Source organism: Cyprinodon variegatus, unplaced genomic scaffold (genome assembly GCF_000732505.1).
Source record: "Cyprinodon variegatus isolate N-32 unplaced genomic scaffold, C_variegatus-1.0 Scaffold1388, whole genome shotgun sequence".
In the NCBI taxonomy this organism is placed as follows: domain Eukaryota; kingdom Metazoa; phylum Chordata; class Actinopteri; order Cyprinodontiformes; family Cyprinodontidae; genus Cyprinodon; species Cyprinodon variegatus.
Window position 1 is genome coordinate 100,057 of NW_015151841.1, and position 22,021 is coordinate 122,077.

At 39.4% G+C, this 22,021-nt stretch overlaps 1 protein-coding gene across 4 annotated transcripts in view; it reads left to right on the plus strand.

Annotated features, from left to right (window-relative positions):
* arhgap21 (Rho GTPase activating protein 21) overlaps nt 1-22,021 on the plus strand; it is a 119,212-nt gene that overhangs the window by 79,645 nt on the left and 17,546 nt on the right. For 2 of the 4 annotated variants that reach the window (XM_015402735.1, XM_015402733.1), the window contains exons 4-10: nt 2,759-2,851; nt 3,517-3,595; nt 4,968-5,022; nt 8,354-8,377; nt 10,397-12,245; nt 20,128-20,274; nt 20,363-20,465. In XM_015402735.1, the coding sequence (XP_015258221.1) occupies nt 2,759-2,851; nt 3,517-3,595; nt 4,968-5,022; nt 8,354-8,377; nt 10,397-12,245; nt 20,128-20,274; nt 20,363-20,465 (2,350 nt within the window). Of the gene's footprint in view, nt 1-2,758; nt 2,852-3,516; nt 3,596-4,967; nt 5,023-8,353; nt 8,378-8,766; nt 8,988-10,396; nt 12,246-20,127; nt 20,275-20,362; nt 20,466-22,021 lie in introns of those variants that run through there. The other 2 variants (XM_015402734.1, XM_015402736.1) reach the window with 2 other exon arrangements.

Sequence of the window (22,021 nt, forward strand, 5' to 3'; positions counted from 1 at the left end):
CATCCATCCATCCATCCATCCATCTATCCATCCATCGTCCATCCATCCATCCATCCATCCATCCATCCATCCATCCATCCATCCATCCATCCATCCATCCAATTGGATTTAAGTGGATTAAGTGTGGAAAACAGAATATTTGACATGGTCCCCCTAAAAACATGTATGGACTCTTCTCATAAATCAGGTGAATCAGGCTCTCTCTGTGTTTTCCTCTCTCTTTTATAATCTGCATAAAATATAGTTTTAACCTGTTGAAGCACTATAAGCTGCATCAGAGACCAAACACTAACAGCATTTTAGCATGAAGAATCGTTTTACTTTAAATCATTTAAGAGCAGTTCTAGTAAGCTTTGTTGAAGACATCAGCTTCAACTCTGATCAATCGGGGGGAATTTCCCCCTCTTGTGGACAAACCTGAGAGTTTTATGTGGCTGTTAATGAAAAGTCATGATGCGTTTCAAAACGCATTTCTAACACAAGTCAGATTCATTTTAAAATGGATGTGTTTACTTTTCAGATTTTTGTTTCCAGATTCTTAGAACCAATTCATTATTCATGTAGCATATTCATTGGGTGCCCTGCGATGGACTGGCAACCTGTCCAGGGTGTACCCCGCCTCTCGCCCAAAGACAGCTGGGGATAGGGATCAGCATCCCTAGCGACCCCACTTGGGATTAAGCGTGTCAGAAAATATATGGATGGTTGGATGGATTATTCATTGGGTGGCTTTTACTGAAGGTTAACTAAGGAAACCCATATAATTGAGATCCGGTTGATGCTTTTGGTTGATTTCTAAATATAGCCTGTTTTGTTTTATAAAGTTTAAACTTTTTAACACTTAAAGCAACTAAGCAAGTGGTCATCGGAAAGCAAACTTGTGATTTTAATGAATGCTTGCTGCAGTTTATGCTTTTAATAAGACACTTTGGAGCAATTAGAAATGATCCACATGTAATCCCGTTCATCCAGCTGCAGGCATGGAAACTTGCAGAATCCAATTCATGCTGCAGAGCTTGAAGCTCAGTGAGGTTGGGGAGAGATGGGAGGGGAGAGGGAGAGGTGTGAGTTAGAAGACAACACGCACGTACAGCATGGAGGAGGGTTGCATTATGTTGCTCTGGGAACTGCAGAAAGTGAGCTTCACTGTAGCATGGCAGGCTTGTGTCATGCAGGTTGCAAAGATTAGAGGCATGATGATGACCAAATATAACATTGTTTATGAGAAAATCTGCCTCTTTCTGCCTAATCTACCCTCTAGCTGCTGAGTCAGATGAATTCATCTTCAAATGAATCAACCAGTTCATGTTTTTTCTTGTATTGCTTGTTATTTCAGTCTAATATGGGTATGGAAAAAAAAAATTCCACATTCCACCTACAGATCCCAATAATTAAAATCAGAAACATTCCCTTTTTGGAATGTACTTAGTTCATATTCCCTGCAGTCTTTTCTGGGATAAAACAAAGCTTACTCTTTTTATTAAATCAAATCTGAGATCATATGGTTGCTTTAGTTGTTCCTGCTATTCCATTGGATGCTGAAAATCTCAGAATTCAAACATTTCATCCCAGCCAGCTGCAGCTACATGACAACCCACTAGAGGGAGGCATTGCTGTGGAGTTGAACTCATTTTGGCATCCATCCATCCATCCATTGATTCATCTATTCATCCATCTATCAACGTATTCATTCATTAATGCATTCATTAATTCCTCCATCCCTTCATTGATCCATTCACCTATCCATCCATTTAGCCATTCATTCATCAAAACATCCATCCATCCATAAATTCATCTATTTATTTATAAATTCGCCTATCCATTTATTCATCCATTAAACTATCCAATCATTCATTCACCCATCCATCTACCCATTATTTAATCCACCCTTTAATTTATTCATTCATTCATTTATCCATCCATCCTTCAGTGGTTGTTGATATTTATTTATTTTTTTTTACAAACATGTTGAGTAAAACATTATAAACTCTGTTTCTAGAGTAAAGAAAGCCCTTTAGTCATGAATATTGTGGAGAATCCTCCCATCTGTGCTTTGCACATGGTCTGCTGTGTCTATGTTGGTTTTCTGTGTTTTAAACCTGACCCAGAGCATTGTGGCCTAAAGTTTCCCTTTTCCAGGAGTCTCTACCATGCTAACTGCAGCCTGTAGAGGATCAGTTGGAGCCAGTGCTGTTTTTTAAAGTAATATCTATGCAACACAGTCTGACATAGAGGCGAAACTGGACAGATCGTCACTCCTAATTAGACTGAAAGTTGTCCTAAATAATCTTCAGTTATAAATATTTCTTAATGCAATGATTTAACATTTCTGCAGCGTAAAATCATTGTAGTTAAAGTTGGAATGCTTCAGGTTTTAGAGCTTTCTTGTTTCAGGCTTTGTGTAAAAAAACAAAAAAACTCCTTAAATGGGTTTTCCATACGTTCTGGCTTCAAACTGTTAAATTATTGCACTTTTGAGAACCTTAATATTTTGTGCAAAAGTGTCCTAAATCTTTAATTTCTTACAACCTGACATTGAGAATTAAAACCTTTTTATTAAAATGTACAAATGTTATCTCTGTTAGACATTAACATGAGATAATTTGTAGAAAAGCATTTTTCTGTCTATTTATTGCATCAAATAGAAAATTTGGAAAACTGAAAAAGAACTTACGGTAACATTCTTTCTGCTGCAGTCTGACCTACTGGTGCTTCCTCGCCTTGTCCAATCATCTTCATCCTTTTCTCTTTTCTCCAGGGAGACAGAGGAACCGTCTGGAGCCAATGGACACCATTTTCGTCAAGCAAGTGAAGGAGGGAGGCCCCGCCCACGGAGCTGGACTCTGCACAGGTATGCAGCGTCATAATTGGTTTGATCCTCTACTCATATGTGTAATGAAGGTAATTCCACTTCAGTGCAAATTGCCAGGCTAAACAAACCAGATAACAGAATGATGGATAACTCCTCAGTGGGAGGCTGAACAAACTGTAACATCCTCTCTTTCCTAAGTCTCTGTTTTCCTACATACCTACTGCATTTCTTATCTTATTAATACAGGAATCAGTTCTTATTCTGAGCAGTGAGGATAACAATGCCTTTAAAAAATCTGACGTGGTGAGACAATGAATCAGCAGCTTAAAGTTTCCCTGAAGTGAAGGTGATGTTAGCAGCTCTCTTCTGCTAGGTCAGCACTCTTTATTACAGGAAATGTTACAGTAAGTGGTCTGGACAAGCCCTCAAAGCTGTCTGCTTTTATCTGTCTGCTCTCTTGGGAGAAGGGAGGGCAGTGTTTTCCCACATTTATCCGGTTTATCCCCTAAACTCACCTCGCCTCTCTTCCTGTGTGAGATGGTCGTCCTCAGAAACCTGAACGGATTACCAAATAAACACATGTAGGATTCAGATTGTTGCTGTTTGACCCAGCCAGAGGATATGTATGTTTGTGTCGATTAGAGTTACCTTTATTTTCCTGATCTCTAAGCAGATGGTTCTCTAAATTATCCTCTCATTTCCAGGGGATCGGCTGGTGAAGGTGAACGGAGAAAGCATCATCGGGAAAACGTACTCCCAGGTCATAGCTTTGATCCAGAACAGGTAGGGCTGCATTCATGCACCGTCTTGGTTTTTATATCTGAAACAACTAATTTCTTAACTATTTTAGAAGCAAGAAAGTTTGACAAAAATGTTTGAAACAGAGTCAATCATTCAATCTCAAAACACTTGTATTACAAAAAAACCCAAAAACTAGAGCCACGCCTCTCCTAAAGAGGAGGCGCAGCTTTCTATAGACGGTAGAGAGTCATCTGAAACTACAGAGTAAGACTTTAATGCTTTGACAGCAAAAGCATTGTTCTCTAGATGTTAAGCTTCTTGTTGGGAACAGAAAACCCTGCTAAAATATCCTATTAGGTTAGAATTTTGAAAATAACGAGATCCAGTTTGTCCTCATCCAGGTGAAGAACTGTTAGACTTCTAGTGTGAAAGAGAAACACATTATGAACAGAAAAGTAATTAATTTCATATCTTAATGGCTTATCTATCTGCTCCATTTGCCTCTGGGCTGGGAAGTCAAAGTGACGTAATTTTAGAGATGATGCTGATATTCATCATTGTTAGTATGTGATCACTACAAACAGCCTTATTGGTTGTCTATAACAAAAATATTTCTGTGCAGCTTTGTTTGCATATAAGTAACTTTGAAACACCGTGTGTTGTGAACATTGAAAAGTAATCTGTGTAGGAATTGGTAAACATTACAGGACATCAGGAAGAACTGCTAAAAACAGTCAACATAAGAACGTTTAGCTCTCTTGATGCAGGTGGCAGCCATCTTTAATGTCAAAGTTGGGACCTGTCTCCTCAACTTTATGATTGGTAATTACAGAGCGCCTTTAAAGCCCTGGGTAGGATGCCGGTTTGATAAGTCTCCAGGTTTCTGCTTAAAATCACTTTCGACTGCCACCCACCATCGACCGTCCCCTCACTGGATATTAATTAAAGCTTTTCTGACTTCTGAGGTCACTGCTTTTGTCATGGGTGATCAATGCATGGTGTTAAGAAATGGAAATGAACTGTCCTCAGCCTGACGCCATGCACAGAGATTTATTAGATTTCTGTTCAGATATTTCAGTTTTCCTGAGGAAAATTTCTCTTACCAAACTATTTACTTTTCAGGTTTTCTTCTGTAATATTGTAACCAACCTGATTATTGGGTTAACTGTATGTATTTGAGTTAAATTATATTTGTATGCATAGCAAATAACTATATAAAAACCCTACAGCTATTGGCCTGTAAGCAGACAAGCTCAATGCACACCTTTAGCTCATCATCAGCTCTGCTTATTTTCTGCTGACCTTTTTTAAGCTTTGGTTGTAAAATCAGATGATTGCAGCTTTGATCTTTAGCTTTTATTTGATTTTTGTTATTTTTGAGAAAACTCTAAACCCTGTTTTCTCCATCACTCAGCGATGCGTCGTTGGAACTGTGTGTGATGCCAAAAGATGAGGACATTTTGCAGCTGGTAGGTATCCCTCTGTCATTAGTGGAGCTATAGCTTTAAATGAATCTCGTTTGTTAAACCTTGATCGTTTATTCAATAAAACTAAGAAAGTTTGATAAAGGCGGAGCTCATGGAAGAGATCCTAAAAAGCCTTTGAATTTAAAGGGTTTTACTGATATTAATTCAGGGCCTTAAAAAACGTATGTTATACTACATTATGTCAGGCTAAACATTAGTATGTTTGAATTGGGACAACACTACAAAGGTCATGTTTCAGCACATAAATTAGCACTGTTTTAAATAATTTATTGTTAAATATTTTGCATCTAAATCTACTCCTTAATCTGGGTTAATGGGGTTTAGGATCCAAACTTTCTTGTCAAGTTGCCCTACACCAGCTCCTCCTTAATAATAATGTGCATATTAAATGTTTGGGCTTGAAATATGGATTTCAGTAGATGTTTTATCCCTTCATTATAAACTGAAGCTTGATGAGTGCAGTGAAAGGTCCTCTCTAAACCACACCATAACAAATGAGCCATTGCTCTCTGAATATTCTTGTTGCATTCCCAATTATGCATCATGTTACAATAAACCATCCAGGCCGCCTCTAACATGGGTTTAACTTCAAGTGTGAGGTCATGATGATTCATTATCATAGTGGTAGCAAAGGGGTCTTGTAGAAGTGGTGGTAGCCTAACCACAACGCGCGGCTCGCTTAAGCCAGTATGGTTCAGTCTTACTCTTTCCGTGTGTTCGACCTACAACCTCATCAGTGGTCTTACATCACTGCAAGTAGTTTATGTTGAGGAAAGTATGGCAGGCCGTTTTGACATTTAATCCAGATGTCCCAAATACATTTCTTCCTAGTCAAAATTAAGATTTCAGATAACTAACATAAAATTTTTCCTATCTAAAACAAAAATTTCAGATATCCGAAATGTTATTCTAACCAGTAAAAATGATGTCACATTTCCCATTCATGTGTATTGGGCTTTTACTTCAAGATACTTAAAATGACATTCTTCCTAGCTAAAATAAACATTTTCCTATCTAAAAATTAATTCTTATGAGGACGAACTCTAATTTCAGATCTCCATAATAAATAAGGTAATAATAATATAGTTACTGCTAGTCATAATGACTGGATTGTACTATTAGGTCATTGTATAATGACCGGATTGTATTACGGAGATCTGAAATTCATTTTTAGACATCCATAATGTTTATTAGAGTTAAATAAGAAGAAGTTATATAAGTTAAATGTAAGTTTTAAATTAAGTCATTTATTTATTTAAATAAACTATACATTGCCGTTTTTGTAGGTCAAAGGTCAACAACCCGCAAGCTCCAGCCATTTCTGGCCTTTATCCTGCTGAGTGAAAGCCTAAAAAAAACTACTTAATACTTTGAAAAGATGATTCTTTCTCTCTGATGCAGATTATGGAATAAACAAAACAAAGCAGCAAAAAAATATTAGTACTGGCAATTATTCTTAATATCTTTATAAGATTATGATATTCCTGTCATTGCTCAGTTGTCAATAACATTTTTGGCATTTTTTTATTTTTTTTAAGACCCAATGTGGAAGCTGGTTGCCTCTTCTATGTCATATTTCATCAGAATATTAAGGAATAGAGAGAGAAAGTGTTAAAGATCTACTTTTTCTGGTAATAAAACAAAATCTCTTCTGAATGTTGGCCTTGATTAATTTCTTAAATAGTGAACCTGCTTAGAAAACTGGGTTAACAAGTATTTGATTTCCTAAAAAAGATTGATAATTCGTCCGTCAGAGAGTTTTATCGGATATGGATTTACATGAATCACAAACAGCTGGAATTGTGGATAAAATAAAGATAGAAGCTGTCAGAATGTAGAAATAATACACAGCCAGAGGAGTTACAACAAGAGTTGACCAAGAATGACTGCTTCATAGCCTTCTGCCGATCAGACTTGTGAAGTAATCCAGCAGCCCACACTACCAGTCAGTGCCCAGTACTCTGCGGATAACAAAGCAGCTGGAAACAATTCAGACCAGTCACTGTGTGTTTTTCACCCTTTTTTTGGGAAAATCAGTGCTGAGTCAGATCAAACCTAGCTGAGTTCTTCATTGGGCTAAGCCATAGATTATTGGATGCAGTTGGAAATAGGAAACAAATCTGAGTACCCACAAGTCTTAAGCAATTTTAAAATCTCCTATCTATCACTTCTACCCTCTGTCTTTATAAGCTATGAAACGCATCACAACTTCTTACGCTATATAATTGTGAACATCACATTTTAAAGTGTTTTCTGAAGGGCTCTGTGCTCACTCAGTACCAGAGGGAGTGTAGTTTGCAGTCAGCTGACTCCTTTCAGAATGCTGTTTATAGCACATCCAGCAACATTTTTATTTATTTTTTATTTATCCTTATTTAACCAGGTAATAAACATTGAGAATAAAAATCTCTTTTACAGGGGAGACCTGGCCAAGATAGGCATCAAAATTACATCACATCATTACATACATACAAAGACACACACATAAAAGCCAAATATGAACTTACAATAAAATTTCAATTAAAACATTGACATGTGAGGGAGTCCAACATGCAGAACATGCAATGAAAACGTAAGGTTAAAAGTTTAAATAACCGTAAATAATGCTAAATTTGTGCACTGTGGGATACTGTGGCAGAGAGAGGGAAAGTGGCTGGTGTGTCCTCCAGCAGCCTAAGACTATAACAGCAGAGATAGCTCAGGATAACAGGAGCTACTTGATTTTAAACTTTTTCAAAAAGTAAAGTTTTTAGCCCGGTCTTAAAAGCACATGGGTTAAATAAATATCCCACAGCAAAGGATCCTAAAAACTTACTTTCTACTTATAAAAGCCCTGTGAACCACATTTTTATGTGTGATTGCAAACTCCAACATCTAGAAAAGTAAACAAGAAAGAGCTTTACAAATAATTTGATAACTTGCTTTGTTAATTTCCCCACATAAATCTAAAACGAAAACACAAGGTGTCAAAGGTCACAAATGGACTCAGAGAATCCGTATTCCAACCTAAATGTTTCAGATCGAATAGTTAAGCAATCAAATCGGAATCTATCTTTGATTATTTAGGTTGTAAAACCTGTTAAGGTAGATATTTTGTACTGAAATTTCCAACATAATTAAAATTATTTGGAAAAATTAGTTAGGGACATATTTTTTGTGCAAAACCATAATCGGTGCATCTGATTCATACATTTCTCTGAAGTTTGATCTCAAATCTGTAACACTGTGTTTCTCATCTCCTCATACTCACCTGTGTCCCTCTCCTAACACTCTCTTTCTCTTTTTTCGCTCTTATCTAACCTGTGGACTGCAGTTTTCCAGGGATATCACTGCTCTGGTAAGACGGGAGACCTTTTAACTAATACTTCTCCTGCTGATTCCCTTTTCCAGCTCATGTTGACTGAAGCTGGGAAAACCTCCACATTAGAAATCCCCAAATGTTTCCCACTAGTTGCTGTATTTTGAATGAAACAGAGCGGTAATACTACGCTTTGCTTTTCTTTTACTTTCGGGTACTGAGATGATCCTTTAGTAGACCTCAAACATTCCTCACTGTACTTTCCACAATCAGGAAATTGGTTTCTATTTAACTGGAGGAGTGGAGATCCAGAGGGAACAGTCAGCGGCTGTAACCTGACACCTCAGGTAGAGCTGTTGATTAAAGTCCAGCACTGTTACTCTTCCTCCCTTTCATTTTCTCAAGAGCGTCTCTGCTGAAAGGATGAGGAACTATATCAGCTTTGGACATGAAGCCTGGAAGGGTTTTTGTTTTTTCTCCCAAACCTCAGGGATTTTATTTTGACTTTAATTAGCTCAGTTAAGCGGGTTTTCTGGTGAATCAGAGAAAAGCCATGCTGACAGAAGTAGCATTAGTTGCAAAAACCAAAAAAAGGAGACTCAGAATCGCCCGCTTCCTGTGCCTCAGGCAGCGCTCTCCCGTACATAAGGTGGGTAAACTGCTGCCAACCTGCTCTATCTGTAGGAAACTCTGCTTAAATCCCCAGCTTTTGACAGCAAGCTTTAAATTTAAATCCCATCTTTGATTAGTGTTGGCAGAGATGTTTGATTTAGATGCAAGAAAGCAGCTGACTATTAGAAACTTCGTTTATTTCCTGGCTGCCTTATTCCAGCTGTCATCCAGGCATTGATTGTCTCCCAGTGATAATCTCATCAACTCACACAGAGACTGCCGTCAATTTGGCAGCAGTCACAGACCTCCAGTCCTTTCCTCCCCTCAGCTGGGAAGCAGCCACACGGCAGCGCTGCAGAGGAGGTATTTTTAGAAGCGAGCTGCAGCGGCGAGGGCAGAGAGGAACGCTGAGATGGCAGGGAATTTATCAAGCTCGAGCTGAAAAGATCTGAGCAGGAATTTAAAGAGTTAAGATGACAGTTTTAGGATGTTTCAGATTTATTGCATGTATTTTGTTTCCTGTCTCCTCTCGCATATTTTAAGAAGGAAGGTGTGTGTACACCTCATTGGTATAGTATGCTGTGACAGTATTTACAGTAACTTTAGAATATTTTAAGGTTTTATTCATTTCATCATATATTTTTTTAAAATATATTTTGCATTAGCGATAAGTTTTTATAACAAGGTGTTAAAAACAGAAAACTAAAAGATGCAAAGCATCAAGTGTTTTACAGCCTTTTTTGTACCATAACCCCCCACCACCGTGATGCTGCCTCTGCTTTGTGTTGCCATGGAGACGGTGTGGCGACAGTGACATTGAGTGCTACATTTTTCAAAACCAGAACTTTTAATTTTAGTCTTGTTTGATCAGAGCAACTTCATCCGTGTCTCCTTCATGGCACGTAGCAACCTGGACTTCTTAAAGCCAGATTTTGAGTTGCGTAACTATTGGTTATCCTAAGCTGTCAGTCCCTGTAGCTCCTCTAGAGTTACTTTGGGCCTCTCTGTAAAATACTCTACATGTCCAGTCTTTTGGTTTAGATAGACTGGCCATGCTCTGGTAGGTGTGAAATGTTGCTACACTCCCTTAAATGGATGAACAGAGTTAGAATGCTATCAGATGTTCAATCTAACAATGTTTTAAACTTCTCCGCATCTTTCTCTCTGTTTTGTTCCCTGGTCCTCGTGATGCCATCTGTTCTCTTGGGTTCTCTAACCTCTAAGTTCCTTAAGGAAAAGGATTTTTGCACAGGGTTGAGTTCAACATTAATGGGCATTGTTTATAAATCTGCTGCTTCTTAAGGCAATGGGTTTTCTTAAATGGTGTCAGAATAAATGTTTTAGAGTTAATTAGTTTCTCACATCAGGTCCCAATTAATACATCAAGGTTTAAAGAACTTAAATATGTTTTCTGTGTTCTTTAAATAATGTTTGTATCTCTTGCAGGCATATTCCCAAGATGCATACCTCAAAGGAAATGAGGCTTACAGCGGAAATGCCCAGAACATCCCGGAACCCCCTCCCATATGCTACCCTCGGATAGAGCTAAAGGCTGCGGCCATGGCCCAGCCATCCGACCAGGGAGCAGGAAAACGAGGGGCCCCTTCAGAGAACAGCTACCGGGTGGAGATCCCTGTCCCGCCGTCTCCTCCTGATGATCCTTCACACCAGCAGGTGTCAAAGCCTCAGTTCTCAGCGTCCATCAACAGCGAGACCATCAGGACTCCATCTGTACCCCCTCATCCGGTAGACAGGGGGTCCCGGCTGAACCGGACCGGACCCAGCCACAGGACAGAAGAAAACCGGTACGATTCGCCAGCGGATAGACCCAGACCGCTTATCTCTAGTCACCCAGGAAGTGCTCAGTTACAGGGCAGTTCCCCATCATCAGCCTCCAGACCTGCTACCGTTTTTCCTGAGATCTCATCGGCCACGGTCCGGGCTCCTCTCGCTGCTGTATCAACAGAAACTTTCTCTACAACCACCTCGCCCACTACCAACCACTGTTCCCCCTCCCCTCCGGCAGCAACCACCTCGCCTCACCGGAACATCGACTGGAGGAACTACACCACCTACAAGGACTACATCGACGCCAAGAGGCTGCATACTTATGGCTCCCGCACCATCCAGGAGCGCCTGGACAGCCTGCGAGCTGCAGCCAGCTCTACTTCTGCCTATGCCCAGCAGCAGCGAGCGCCGCTGCCCTGCGCCAATCAGAAGGGCGCCTCAGGCTCTCCGGTCAGACGCAGAAGCGCTTCAAATGATCGCGGGGCGGAGCTTGCTGCCAGTGCTCCACTTCGCAGCGCCTCACAGGAGAGGCTTGGTGGACCACCTGACAGGACTTCTCGGAACTGGCCTCGGAGTGTTTCTCAGGATGCACTGCCGTTCTCCAGCACCACCAGGGTCATCAAACCCCGAGCGAGGTCCTGCGACCACATAGGCCAGCAGCTCGGAGAGCAAAGCAAGGTCTGCTTCGGAGGTAAGGTGGAGGAAAGACAGGAAACAAGCCAGAGAACCCTACCGCCTCTAAATAGGAGTCTCACAGGTCCAGAGCAGGAACAGCGGTCTTTTAACTCGCCATTATCTGCTCCTGATGTTACTAAAGCTCCAATAGATTCTGCACTAACGGCGAGAAAGGATGGCCTCATTATGAGACCCTCACGTCTCCCTGTCAAAAACTCCCTCTCTGACTTTTCTCCCACCTCATCCTCCATTAAAACCACAGAGCCTCTCAGAGACCAAAGAGTGTACGCCATGGGGAACCACCTCAGTTACTCCTCCCCTCTGAACCTTCAGCTCAGGGGCAGAGCGGACAGTCTGAAGATGGAGAACAGGTTAGATTCGGGATTAGCTGCCAGGTCCTCATCCTGCTCCGGTTCCTCCTCCAGACTGCCAATAAACAGACAGATAAAGAGTGAGGTGGTCACAATATCCTCAACCGCAGCTGTCTCCCCAAAGCCAAACGGCAAAGAAACATGTGCACTTGAGAGGACTAACGGCGGCCTTTCAGAGGGTGTCCAAGGACCTGATGCAACGGTTGTTGTTCTAAGAAGGGACAAGACCTCTGGAGGTGCCCGTCCTCGTCCTCCTTCCTACGTGTTGGCCATCAGTGACAAACAGAGAGAGGCAAAGCACAAGTCGCCACCGTTGATGAAGGCCGGCTCTGCCGATGGAGCGACGTGCTGGGCGTCCAATGAGAGCTGCAGGGAGATTCACCTGAGGAGGCTGGGAGACACTCGACACAAATCCGGCTCCAGCAACCTGGATGACTCCCTGGACTCCATCCCCTTCATAGGTGAGGCTGCCCCCATCTCTGCTCCTTTGGAGGAATATATTTAACTATAGGAGAACAACAAGGGTATTATTGTCAACAAGTGATTCCTATTTCATTCTCAAATGGTTCACGTATGAGAAAACCCCTGAAATCTCTGTATTGAGTCATGGGCATGAAGCCACTGTAAATACAGCTGGTAGCTTAGAGCAATCTGTTGAAGTCAACGTTTCCTGCAACAACCGGATGGTTTAGTCAAGAAACTTAAAGGTTTTTGTCCAAACGTTCCACATTTTGACACAAATTCAGAAAACAACCCTTCATGTTCACTTTTTATGTGAAAAACCAAAATAGTGTTTATTTAAATCAAATTTTGCCATTTTTTTTAAACGAAAGAGCCCAAACTCAATAGAACAGGATGGAAAACATTGAGGACCTTACATGTTTAAGTCTTAAAGCAGATTATTTGTAGTACGGACTTTGAGTAGACCATTGAAACATGAATACATTTTGATCTAAATTGTCCCCTTTTAGCTCCATCACCCCTGAACAGCTTCCTTTTTTTTATTATTATTCTTAAAATTAGCGGATGTGGCCTTAATTTGAGCAGGTAATTAGACAAAGGAAGTTGTAGGTATTATTTCTTGTTTTAAACCTAAATCATCTTATTCAATTTTAAAATTTCCCTGCTCCAAAGATACCCAAAAATACACTTGCCAGTGCTTAAAACTTTGCAGCATGCTGCCACAGCCATGTCTCTGTGTGTCTTTGTGTTCAGGCTGTAGTGTAAAAATGGCAGTTGGCCATTTTTGGTCTGAGCAGAGCGCCTTCATCCATGCTTCCTTATATGGTTGATAGAAAATGTCCTATGGACGTCTGATGCCTTAATTTCAACCTGGAGGCTGAGTATATGGCTAATGTAGCTCCTCCAGAGTTACCACTGGCTTCTGGGCTGCATTGTGATAAATTCACACGAATAAACTCCATTCAATAATTTGATAATGTCATGACAATAAGATTTAGGGTCACAAAGAAATATAGATGACACAAATCAACAAAACACATTTCAGGCTTTTAGTTTTATAAAAAAAATTGAATCACTCTCCTCTCATTTCCTAATGTTGTTACAATGTGAGGCATGGCAATGCATGCAGTATGAGAGTCAGAAAAGATGTTTTCGTCATGGCTGCACTGTTTGTGTTTTGCATCTGAGCTGAAAACTGATGCAAAAAAAAAAGTGCTGATATGAAGGGATGTTGAAAGAGCGATTGAGAATTAATCATACTTATAAGAATGGAAATTATTTGCAAAGGAAAGCAACCATCAGATCAATGGGCGACAAACTCATTTGCAAGCTAAATTACAAGTACCTTCCGCATTATCTCAATTTATTTGTGTGGATTATCTGTGCAATCTGCAAAAAAACAGATCTACATTGGCCAGTGTTGCTAACCTTTCTACAAGGAAATAATGTTTTGCCAAAGCCTCTGTGGTTTATAAATAACTCCCTTGGAAAGTTGTTAAAAACCAATCTTAGGGTCAATAAATACATTGAAGGTTTATCTGTTTGGCCTGCATAACTGGAGCTGTGCCATTTTCTGTCTTATATGAAAGTAATAGAGTCCTGAACCACAGAAAACAGGTTAATAATTAGTTAAAAGACAGCAGGAGCTCATTTGACCTCTGATGACAGTGTCCTGTGTGTCGCTCCCTACTGGAACATCAGTGAATGGAGTTCCGACTCCAATCTGGGCAAGCAGGCGTGTTTGAACGAAAGGAGGGAAGTGGTGATGAAGAAATGTTTCGCCTTCCTGCAGACCACAACACAAACAGCAGATCAGTTCTCTGTGGATGCAAATGAGTCACAGATGGAGACGTAGCTCAGGATTTCTGTCAAGTTTAAGCTTGTCAGTCTCTGAAATTGAAGAAGATGAGAAACACCACAGGAAGATAAACAATCAAGTTATTATGCAGTTTGTGATTCTAATGAGCATTTATCTGAGAAAAAATGAAAGAAGCAAACAATCATCACAAGTGAGATCTGAGGTGACATTTTGCACGTGACGTCGATTAGCAGCAGTCGGGTTCTGTTACCAAACGGTTTGGTAGGCAGCTGACGTGCTGCCGTTTTTTCACTTCTTGTTCAGAGGCGGCAGGAATGCTCTTTTATTCTCCTGTGCTCTGTCACAGTCCATTAGGACGGTGTTCTAAGGTTTCTGCCCCTACGCTGCTGAGGGAAACCGGAGCTGTTTAACGGACTGCGTGCGGATGTGTACCGACTTGAAAAGCTGCAGCAGAATGAAAGAATTACTCAGGCCCGGCAGCCAAGTCATAGTCTGAATACGTCATGGTTCCCGTAGGAACATCAGACGTTTTGGCAAATTTTCCACTCTTTTCCAAACTTTTCCTTTTGTTTTTAAAGCATTATGGGGATTTGGGTCGAAAATATTTTCATAGTCAGGCTTTATTTATGCAATAGATAATTAGATGAGGATTAATTGATACTTATCTCAACGGGAAGTCCATACGGACAGGTTCCTAAAGTCCTGAGAGATCTGGAATACAAAGTGTTTTCCATCTATTTATTCGTCCATCTATTCATCCCTTCGTACCTTTCCTCGATTTTTTTTAACATGAAAGATGGAATAGGTTGGTATTCTTGAACAAAATGTCGCTCTGATCATCTAAGAAGTAAAAACTTAAGCTGAAAAGAACAGGTTCTGTATGAGCATCTCAATGCTACAGAGATCCGATCCAACCACAGGCAGCCACGTATGTATGGCCACATAGGCTAGTCCTTTATTTCTGCTTGTAAATCGGTTATAAGTAAACCAATTTTTTGAACCAACATTGTTTATCCCATCTACAGATTGTGCATCCTAGGATAATTAATTCACTTAAGTTTATTCATATAGCGCCAATTCACAACAAGTTATTTTAAGACCCTTTAGATAGAAAGTAGAGTCAGATTAGATTAAAGTTTCTGTCAAGGAAAATAGGGCTGAGTATTGGCATGGGTTTAGCGATTCGATACGTATCATGATACTTGGTTCACGATATGATATTATCGCGATATTGCAATATCACTATATGTTGCAATATTTTTTCCAGCTATCAAAATCAAATGAATAGATTAAAAAGCAAGTGCTGTTAATCAGAAGATATTGATAATTTAGTTATTTTGGTATCCATGTTGTTTGGGGCCACTGTGACCATCTCAAATACAGATTTGGCGCTGTGCCGCAGAGCAGAAGGGCTCTACAGCGCTTTCTGCCAGAGTGGTGGTGCAGAGGTGGCACATTTGCCCCAATTGTTTTAGGTAACCCAGTTATGTTTCATGAAATCGACACTAGGAAGTGAAAGATCGATATTATATCAGCAGCCGAATATCACGATATATTGCCAAAACGATTAATTCTCGCACCCTTAAAGGAAAACCAGCTGTTTGCATCAAGTTTATTGACTAAGTAAATATGTGATTGTAAAAAATAATCCAACAATGTCATTTTTATTAAGGTTTTTTTTACAGATACAAAGGAGAAACTTTCCGTTAAAGCTCCCCAACGCTTGACTACAAATTATGATTTGATGCCTCTTACTTTCAGGTGATTGATTGATTTCATGCCCATTTTAAATCTAGTAAACCAATCAGAGAGCAGTTAGATTCGGATGTATCAAGAACTAATTAACATGAGAAATCTTTGAAGCTCTAGAGTTGGGGTTGTACTCTCTGTCCACTTAGTTCAACATAATTAAAGAACAAACAAAATTAACCTTTTAACATCCACCTAATTTTGGGTAATCCTCGCCTATTTTCCATATGGAAAAGCAAATAATTTAGGAACCTTAAGCCCAAATTACATGTGCATTACATTATTTGAAATCTAACACCCTCTTGTTTAAAATCGGGTGAGTAGAACACAGACCAAGCTGCATCAGTTCAAACATGACTCAAAGTTGTTTTTTTTATTCTCGGACATGATAGGTCTTTTTTGAACAGCAGTAATAAAGACCTTCTTGAGAAAAAGCAAGTTTCATTGTATTATATGTGTTCTAATTTCAGACGTCTAGCTAAAACAGTTCCAGAGCTGTGGGGTTTGGAACTTTTGGTGTCAGCTTGAAGCTGTGCGCAATGGCTCCACCTGCTGGTAAAAGTTTTACCGGTGGATTTTTATGCATTCGGAATTATTACCCCCCTTAAAGGGAAACGCCTTTTTTTTTTTACATCGGGCCCTTAATTTTTACGTTATTACATCATATTCTACTCACTCATATTAGTTTTGTGTCATTTGGAGCCGTTCTGAAGATTTTCCGTTAGGTTATATCCAGGTTACGTCTTCCTATGGTTAACAAGTTAAAGACGAAAGTAAACTATTCATAATTTATTTATGGTATGCCAGCATTCATAACATGTAGGCGAATCACTGTCCCCCAGACATCCATGGTTATATTTTTTCTATTTATATATTTTGAATTGAAGCCGCGCACGGATGGCGTCATCCAACCCTGTTGGTCAGTGTTTATAAACCCTGCTGTTTGTGCTGTGTCCTTCTGGCAGCGCTGCTTCTAAAAGGTTCATGTATGTAATGTAGGTTTTGTCTGTTCTAAGATCAGTTTGCAGAGATAAAAAGAAAAATTTGTCTATTAAACATTTGCTATAAAAAAGGTCATGTCAGAATCAGTTCTACCTGTTGGCCTGTTTTAGCACCATCTGTGATGGTTAAAGGATCTGAATTTTTCTTATCAAGTTATAAAGCAGATAAGGAGTTTAGACTGTTTTTAATGTGTCCTCAGTATAAATATAAAGAAGTTTAATTTCTATAAATTATAATAAAATAAGTAGAAATCAGTGGATTTAAACCTAAGAGAGGCCCCCTCGTATGATGCATCTCTTTCATATCTGAGAAATGGTATTTTTCCTTTTTATTGAGCGGTAAGGATTTAGATAAAAACTGGAGGCATTCTTTTGTCTCTTATCTAGATTTGCTTATCAAAGTGAAAACAAAAAAAATCTAAATCATGAGTCCAAGAATAACAGAAACGATCTCACCAAGCGGGTGGTTAGGCCTTCACATGCTCGACTACGTCTTGGTTCGATCTGCTGAGCCTCTGCCAGCATCCTGGTGAATCATGTGGCAAAAAAAACTGAAAGGAAAACATCCCCTCAGTGCAAATGATTTTACCAAAGGACACATCCATATTAGCTAATGGCTAGTTGTTTTTACACTAATGATACAGCCTTAAAAAACAAGGAGTTACCATAAAATATTCAAAGTACTCTCATTTATCTGCATCATTCTAAACAAATAAATTGATCACTGATGTTCTAAAGCACATCATTTGCTTTATTAATGTGCCACAAAGCGATACACTGGACAGCAGCAGCTTTGATGATCCAATCATCCCGCCTCAGACTTGTTTCATTTCTTGAAACACTGTATTTGTCCTCTGCACTTGCATCCTCATTTGCCTGTGGGGCTCGTCATCCTGCTGATAACGTATATCAGCCTTTATGACACAGGATGATTTAATGTTAGCTGGCTGGACATGTAACGTCGAAGCCGTCTGGCAGCTTATCTGGCCAAAAACGTCATGCTGACTGAGTTTCTGTCTGCTTCAGTTTGTGTTTGGCCCTCATTGCTGCATTTTATAGCTGTCTGTGAATGCTTTATATTCAAGTTGAGGCATCAGACGGGAGTTACCACCAACACTGAAGAAAATTTGGAAAGAAACAAATGAGACCATATGTTAATTTTATACCAATATAAATCCTTGTTCTTCCTCTGAGCCTCTGCTGGATTAACGTAGGAACATAAACTTTCTTTCGTTGTATTTGACCGACTCAGGTCAGTTACAGGTTTATTATCCCACCCCACACAGGAGAAATAGCCAAGTACACATGGATGGAGAATAACATTCTAGACAAAACACTGAACCAAAACGTAAAACGCCCATTTCAAATAAACCCCAGATCACCATGAGTTCAGATATCTAAAGGAGCAGAAGAAGAAGGAGCCACATTCTGAACGGGCTTTAATGGAGGCGAGAAAACAAACATCTTCCACCTGAGAAACCCATCATTACCTGTTCAATAGAACTCAGTTTTTAACCCAAACGTTATCTTTTATGCTGGTTAGATGGTTCACAAAACATTTCTATTCTATTAGTGCTGAGACTATTATTCAGGTTTGATTTTTTAAATAATCATCAAACTTAATAAAGGAGTAAACACTAACAGAAGTAAACAGACTGTAAAGTTTTAACCATGAACTGTAAAAACAATATATACGTTGCAAGGGTTCTAGTTAATTGGGATAATATCATGTTTATTTGTGACCTTTTTCACTAAAGAGGCAGATTATATTGATGATGAATCAATTTAATTGATGATAATTGAGTTTATAAAATGTTAGATCTCATTTTTTTAGCTGCAGATTCATAATTTGTCTTTCGATATTGAAGTGTACGCCTAAGACATGCAATGTTTTATCTAGATTATAGATTAATCATCAGAATAACTGATAGAAAACTCCATGACTAAAAATAATTGTTCATTCACAGCAGCCCTTTTTATTTAATTTCTATTTTTTTAATGTGTATGTTATATCTGACAGGTTAATTCAAGCAGCAGTTTTGTTCAAATTATTTAAGCTTTTTTTGTTCGTTTTAAAGGCTCCTTTAAGAGCTTGTAATCCCGAGGTTGTGAGTTCGAAACTCACTCCCACAGACTGCCACTCTGGGTCTCTGAGCAAAGACCTTTAACCCCCGATTGCTCCCCGGGCGCCGCACAATGGCAGCCCACTGCTCCCCAAGAGGAGGGGGTTTAAATGCATTGTGAGATCAATAAAGTACATTTATTTATTATATTATGTCTAAATTCAAAGTTATTTATTCATTTATTTGTTTAGGTTTTTTTTATTTTGCTATTTTGGGTTCCAAAAGGCACATGTTTTAGATTGATTACATTTATTTGTTTACATTCTCAAATATTTCACCTCTTTGATATATTTTATGCCTGATTCAACATTTTATTGTTTTTTTTCTCCAATATTTTTCAGATTATTTTGTGACATTGTTACCTACCGTAATTTTCGGACTATTAGCCGCAGAAGCTACATTGCATGATTTGTACATATACAAGCCGCACCGGACTATAAGTCGCAGGTTTTTTATGTTTAATGTCCGTCTTTCTCGCTGTCGTTCTGTCTCATACCACTGGCGGTAGAAGTCTGCTTATGGAGGACCTCCGCATTCCCGCGCGCGTGGCTACCGTACTTGTGTGTTGAAGCAAATGTGACGTCAACATGGTGGATGGTAAAATCCATAGATTTAGGTATTACCCTATTGTTATATAAGCCGCAAGGTTGAAAAATGGGGAAAAAGTCGCGGCTTATAGTCCAAAAATTACGGTACATTTTAAAGTTGTTGTCTTGATGTCGGAAACAAATGATCCAGATGGTGATTGACTCTAAACATGTTAATAGGTGTAAAACAGGGCAAAGCTGTGTACTGCAGGCAGACAGCAGCTGATCATTTCATGCCGTTCATGTTTAATTAAAGCATCACATATTTGTGTCTGACTGCTGAAGTACCAGTATAAAACACTGGACTGAGGTTTAATGCTCTCAGATGGGTTTTGCTCCAACAAGTCCAATAAAAACCAAAGTAAAACATGAAAACTTGTAAATCCTGTTTCCAACCCGGATCCTGAATATGGATCAGTTCCACCAGCGCATGCTTTAATCCTTCAGTCACATTTCCAGCCTGTGTTTTAATACACAAACATTCCTCTGTCTCTTTGTCCTCCTCACATGGTTTTTAATTATAAGCCCAGATTCTGGTTCAAACTTCTTATTTCCAAAATCAACATCACCTCCTTTCCCTAATCCTCTGTTTGTGTCCTCAGATGAACCGTCCAGCCCCAGCATTGACCTGGACAGCACGCACATTCCTGCCTCCGTGCTGATCTCTACGACGCCCGTCATCACCACCATCCCACCCAGCCCCTCGTCTTCGTCTCCTCTGCTTCGACGCCACCTGTCCCACGATCAAGGTTTGGTCAAAAGCCAACAGATACTAAATCTACTTTTCCCGTTTGAAATCGATCGTTAAATTTGATTGCGGGCCCGTTTCTGTTACAGACGCTCTTCATCTTACAATTATCGGGTCGGACTCCGGTAGCAAATCTGAGCGGTCCAAGTCGTACGACGAAGGTATTGATAACTACCACGAGGAAAGCAGAGGGTGAGTTACAGCACTGTGGATACCTCAGCAGTCAGACCTGCCGGGTGAAATGTCAACTCGTTTAAACTTTTATTTCTGCTTAAGTTCTGCTTTGCTTCATAAGCACTTAAAAGGGCAACAAAGCCCTTTAAAAATCCTCCCAAATTCTCTATTGTTCATTTTCTTACATGCCGTTTTAAAAATGTTGAAGTTTCCAATAGAATTTGCTTAACCGTATACGAGAATCAAAAATTATACAGTTCAATCGAAATAAAAGGAGTATGATGAGAATTAAATGTTGTTTCCTTTGAGTGCTTTATCAAGTCTGTTCTAGATTAAAGGAAAACAAATTAGGTAGAGCTGTAGATTTCTACAGAAAACTATTTACAAGAAAATGCTAACAGTCTCTTTTCTTTGCTGTAAAAATAAATGGTAATTTTCCATGACTTAGGGCATAAATTTACATTACTATAGCTATGATATTCTCTGATATTGTTAAGCCTGAAATTTGAAATAAAATGAACTCAGAATGTTTGATTTATTGCACTTTCTGGGAGACAAGGTTCACTTTTACGATGCTTTTAGCTGAGATTGTTGCAGAGTAAACTAAGCAGAGGTGTCTGCTTAGTGTTTTCTATTATCCAAAATGTAAAAACGTGTCTATACTTGATATTATGTTATATTAAATATTTTAGCAAACCCAGTGCAATAGGTGTTTGAGTTTAATATTTAGTATTGGTTTAATTTATTTAGCAAAATACTTAGAACAAGACAAAAAATAACTGTAATTATTGAAGTATATTAAATTAAGCTTATTTATAAGAAATAGAGGTAGGAAAGGAAGAAATGACAACAGAAGGTTTTCATAGATAAATACATCATTAAAAAACAACACATATTTGTACACACACACACACACCTACATATAAATATAAAAAAGTTCATGAATGGTGGATGGAGCAGCAAAGCTAAAAAAAAATAACTACAGAAAAAAATGTAAACTTTAGCAGCCGACTGTAGGGCTCAGTATTAGAGTAACCATAGCAACAGTGATGCTAATACTCATTGTAATGCTAATAGAAGATGCTGATGTTTCACCTGCTATGCTAATGCTAATTATTTACAGTAGCATGAGCATGGTACAGTTTATGTTTTTTTGTTTTTATTAGCTCTAATGTTAGCATGGTCAAAGATCTATTTGGGGGCGACAGTGGCGTTGGATGTAGGAATTTGCCCTGAAATCGAAGGATTGACGGTTCAAGCCCCGACTCCGACTTTCAGTGTCGTTGTGTCCTTTGGCAAGACACTTCACCTGCATTGTCTACTGATGGTGGTCAGAGGGCCCGGTGGCGCCAGTGTACAGGAGCCCCGCTTCTGTCAGTGAGCCCCAGGGCAGCTGTGGCTACAATGTAGCTTGCCACCATCAGTGTGTGAGTGTGTGCGTGAATGAATGTAGTGTAAAGCGCTCTGGTCAAGTCTCCTGACTTGAATAAAGGCGCTATATAAGTACATGCCATTTACCATTTGGAAAAAAGTTCACCCTCATTATACGACATGGGCAGCATGGCGGTGTAGTG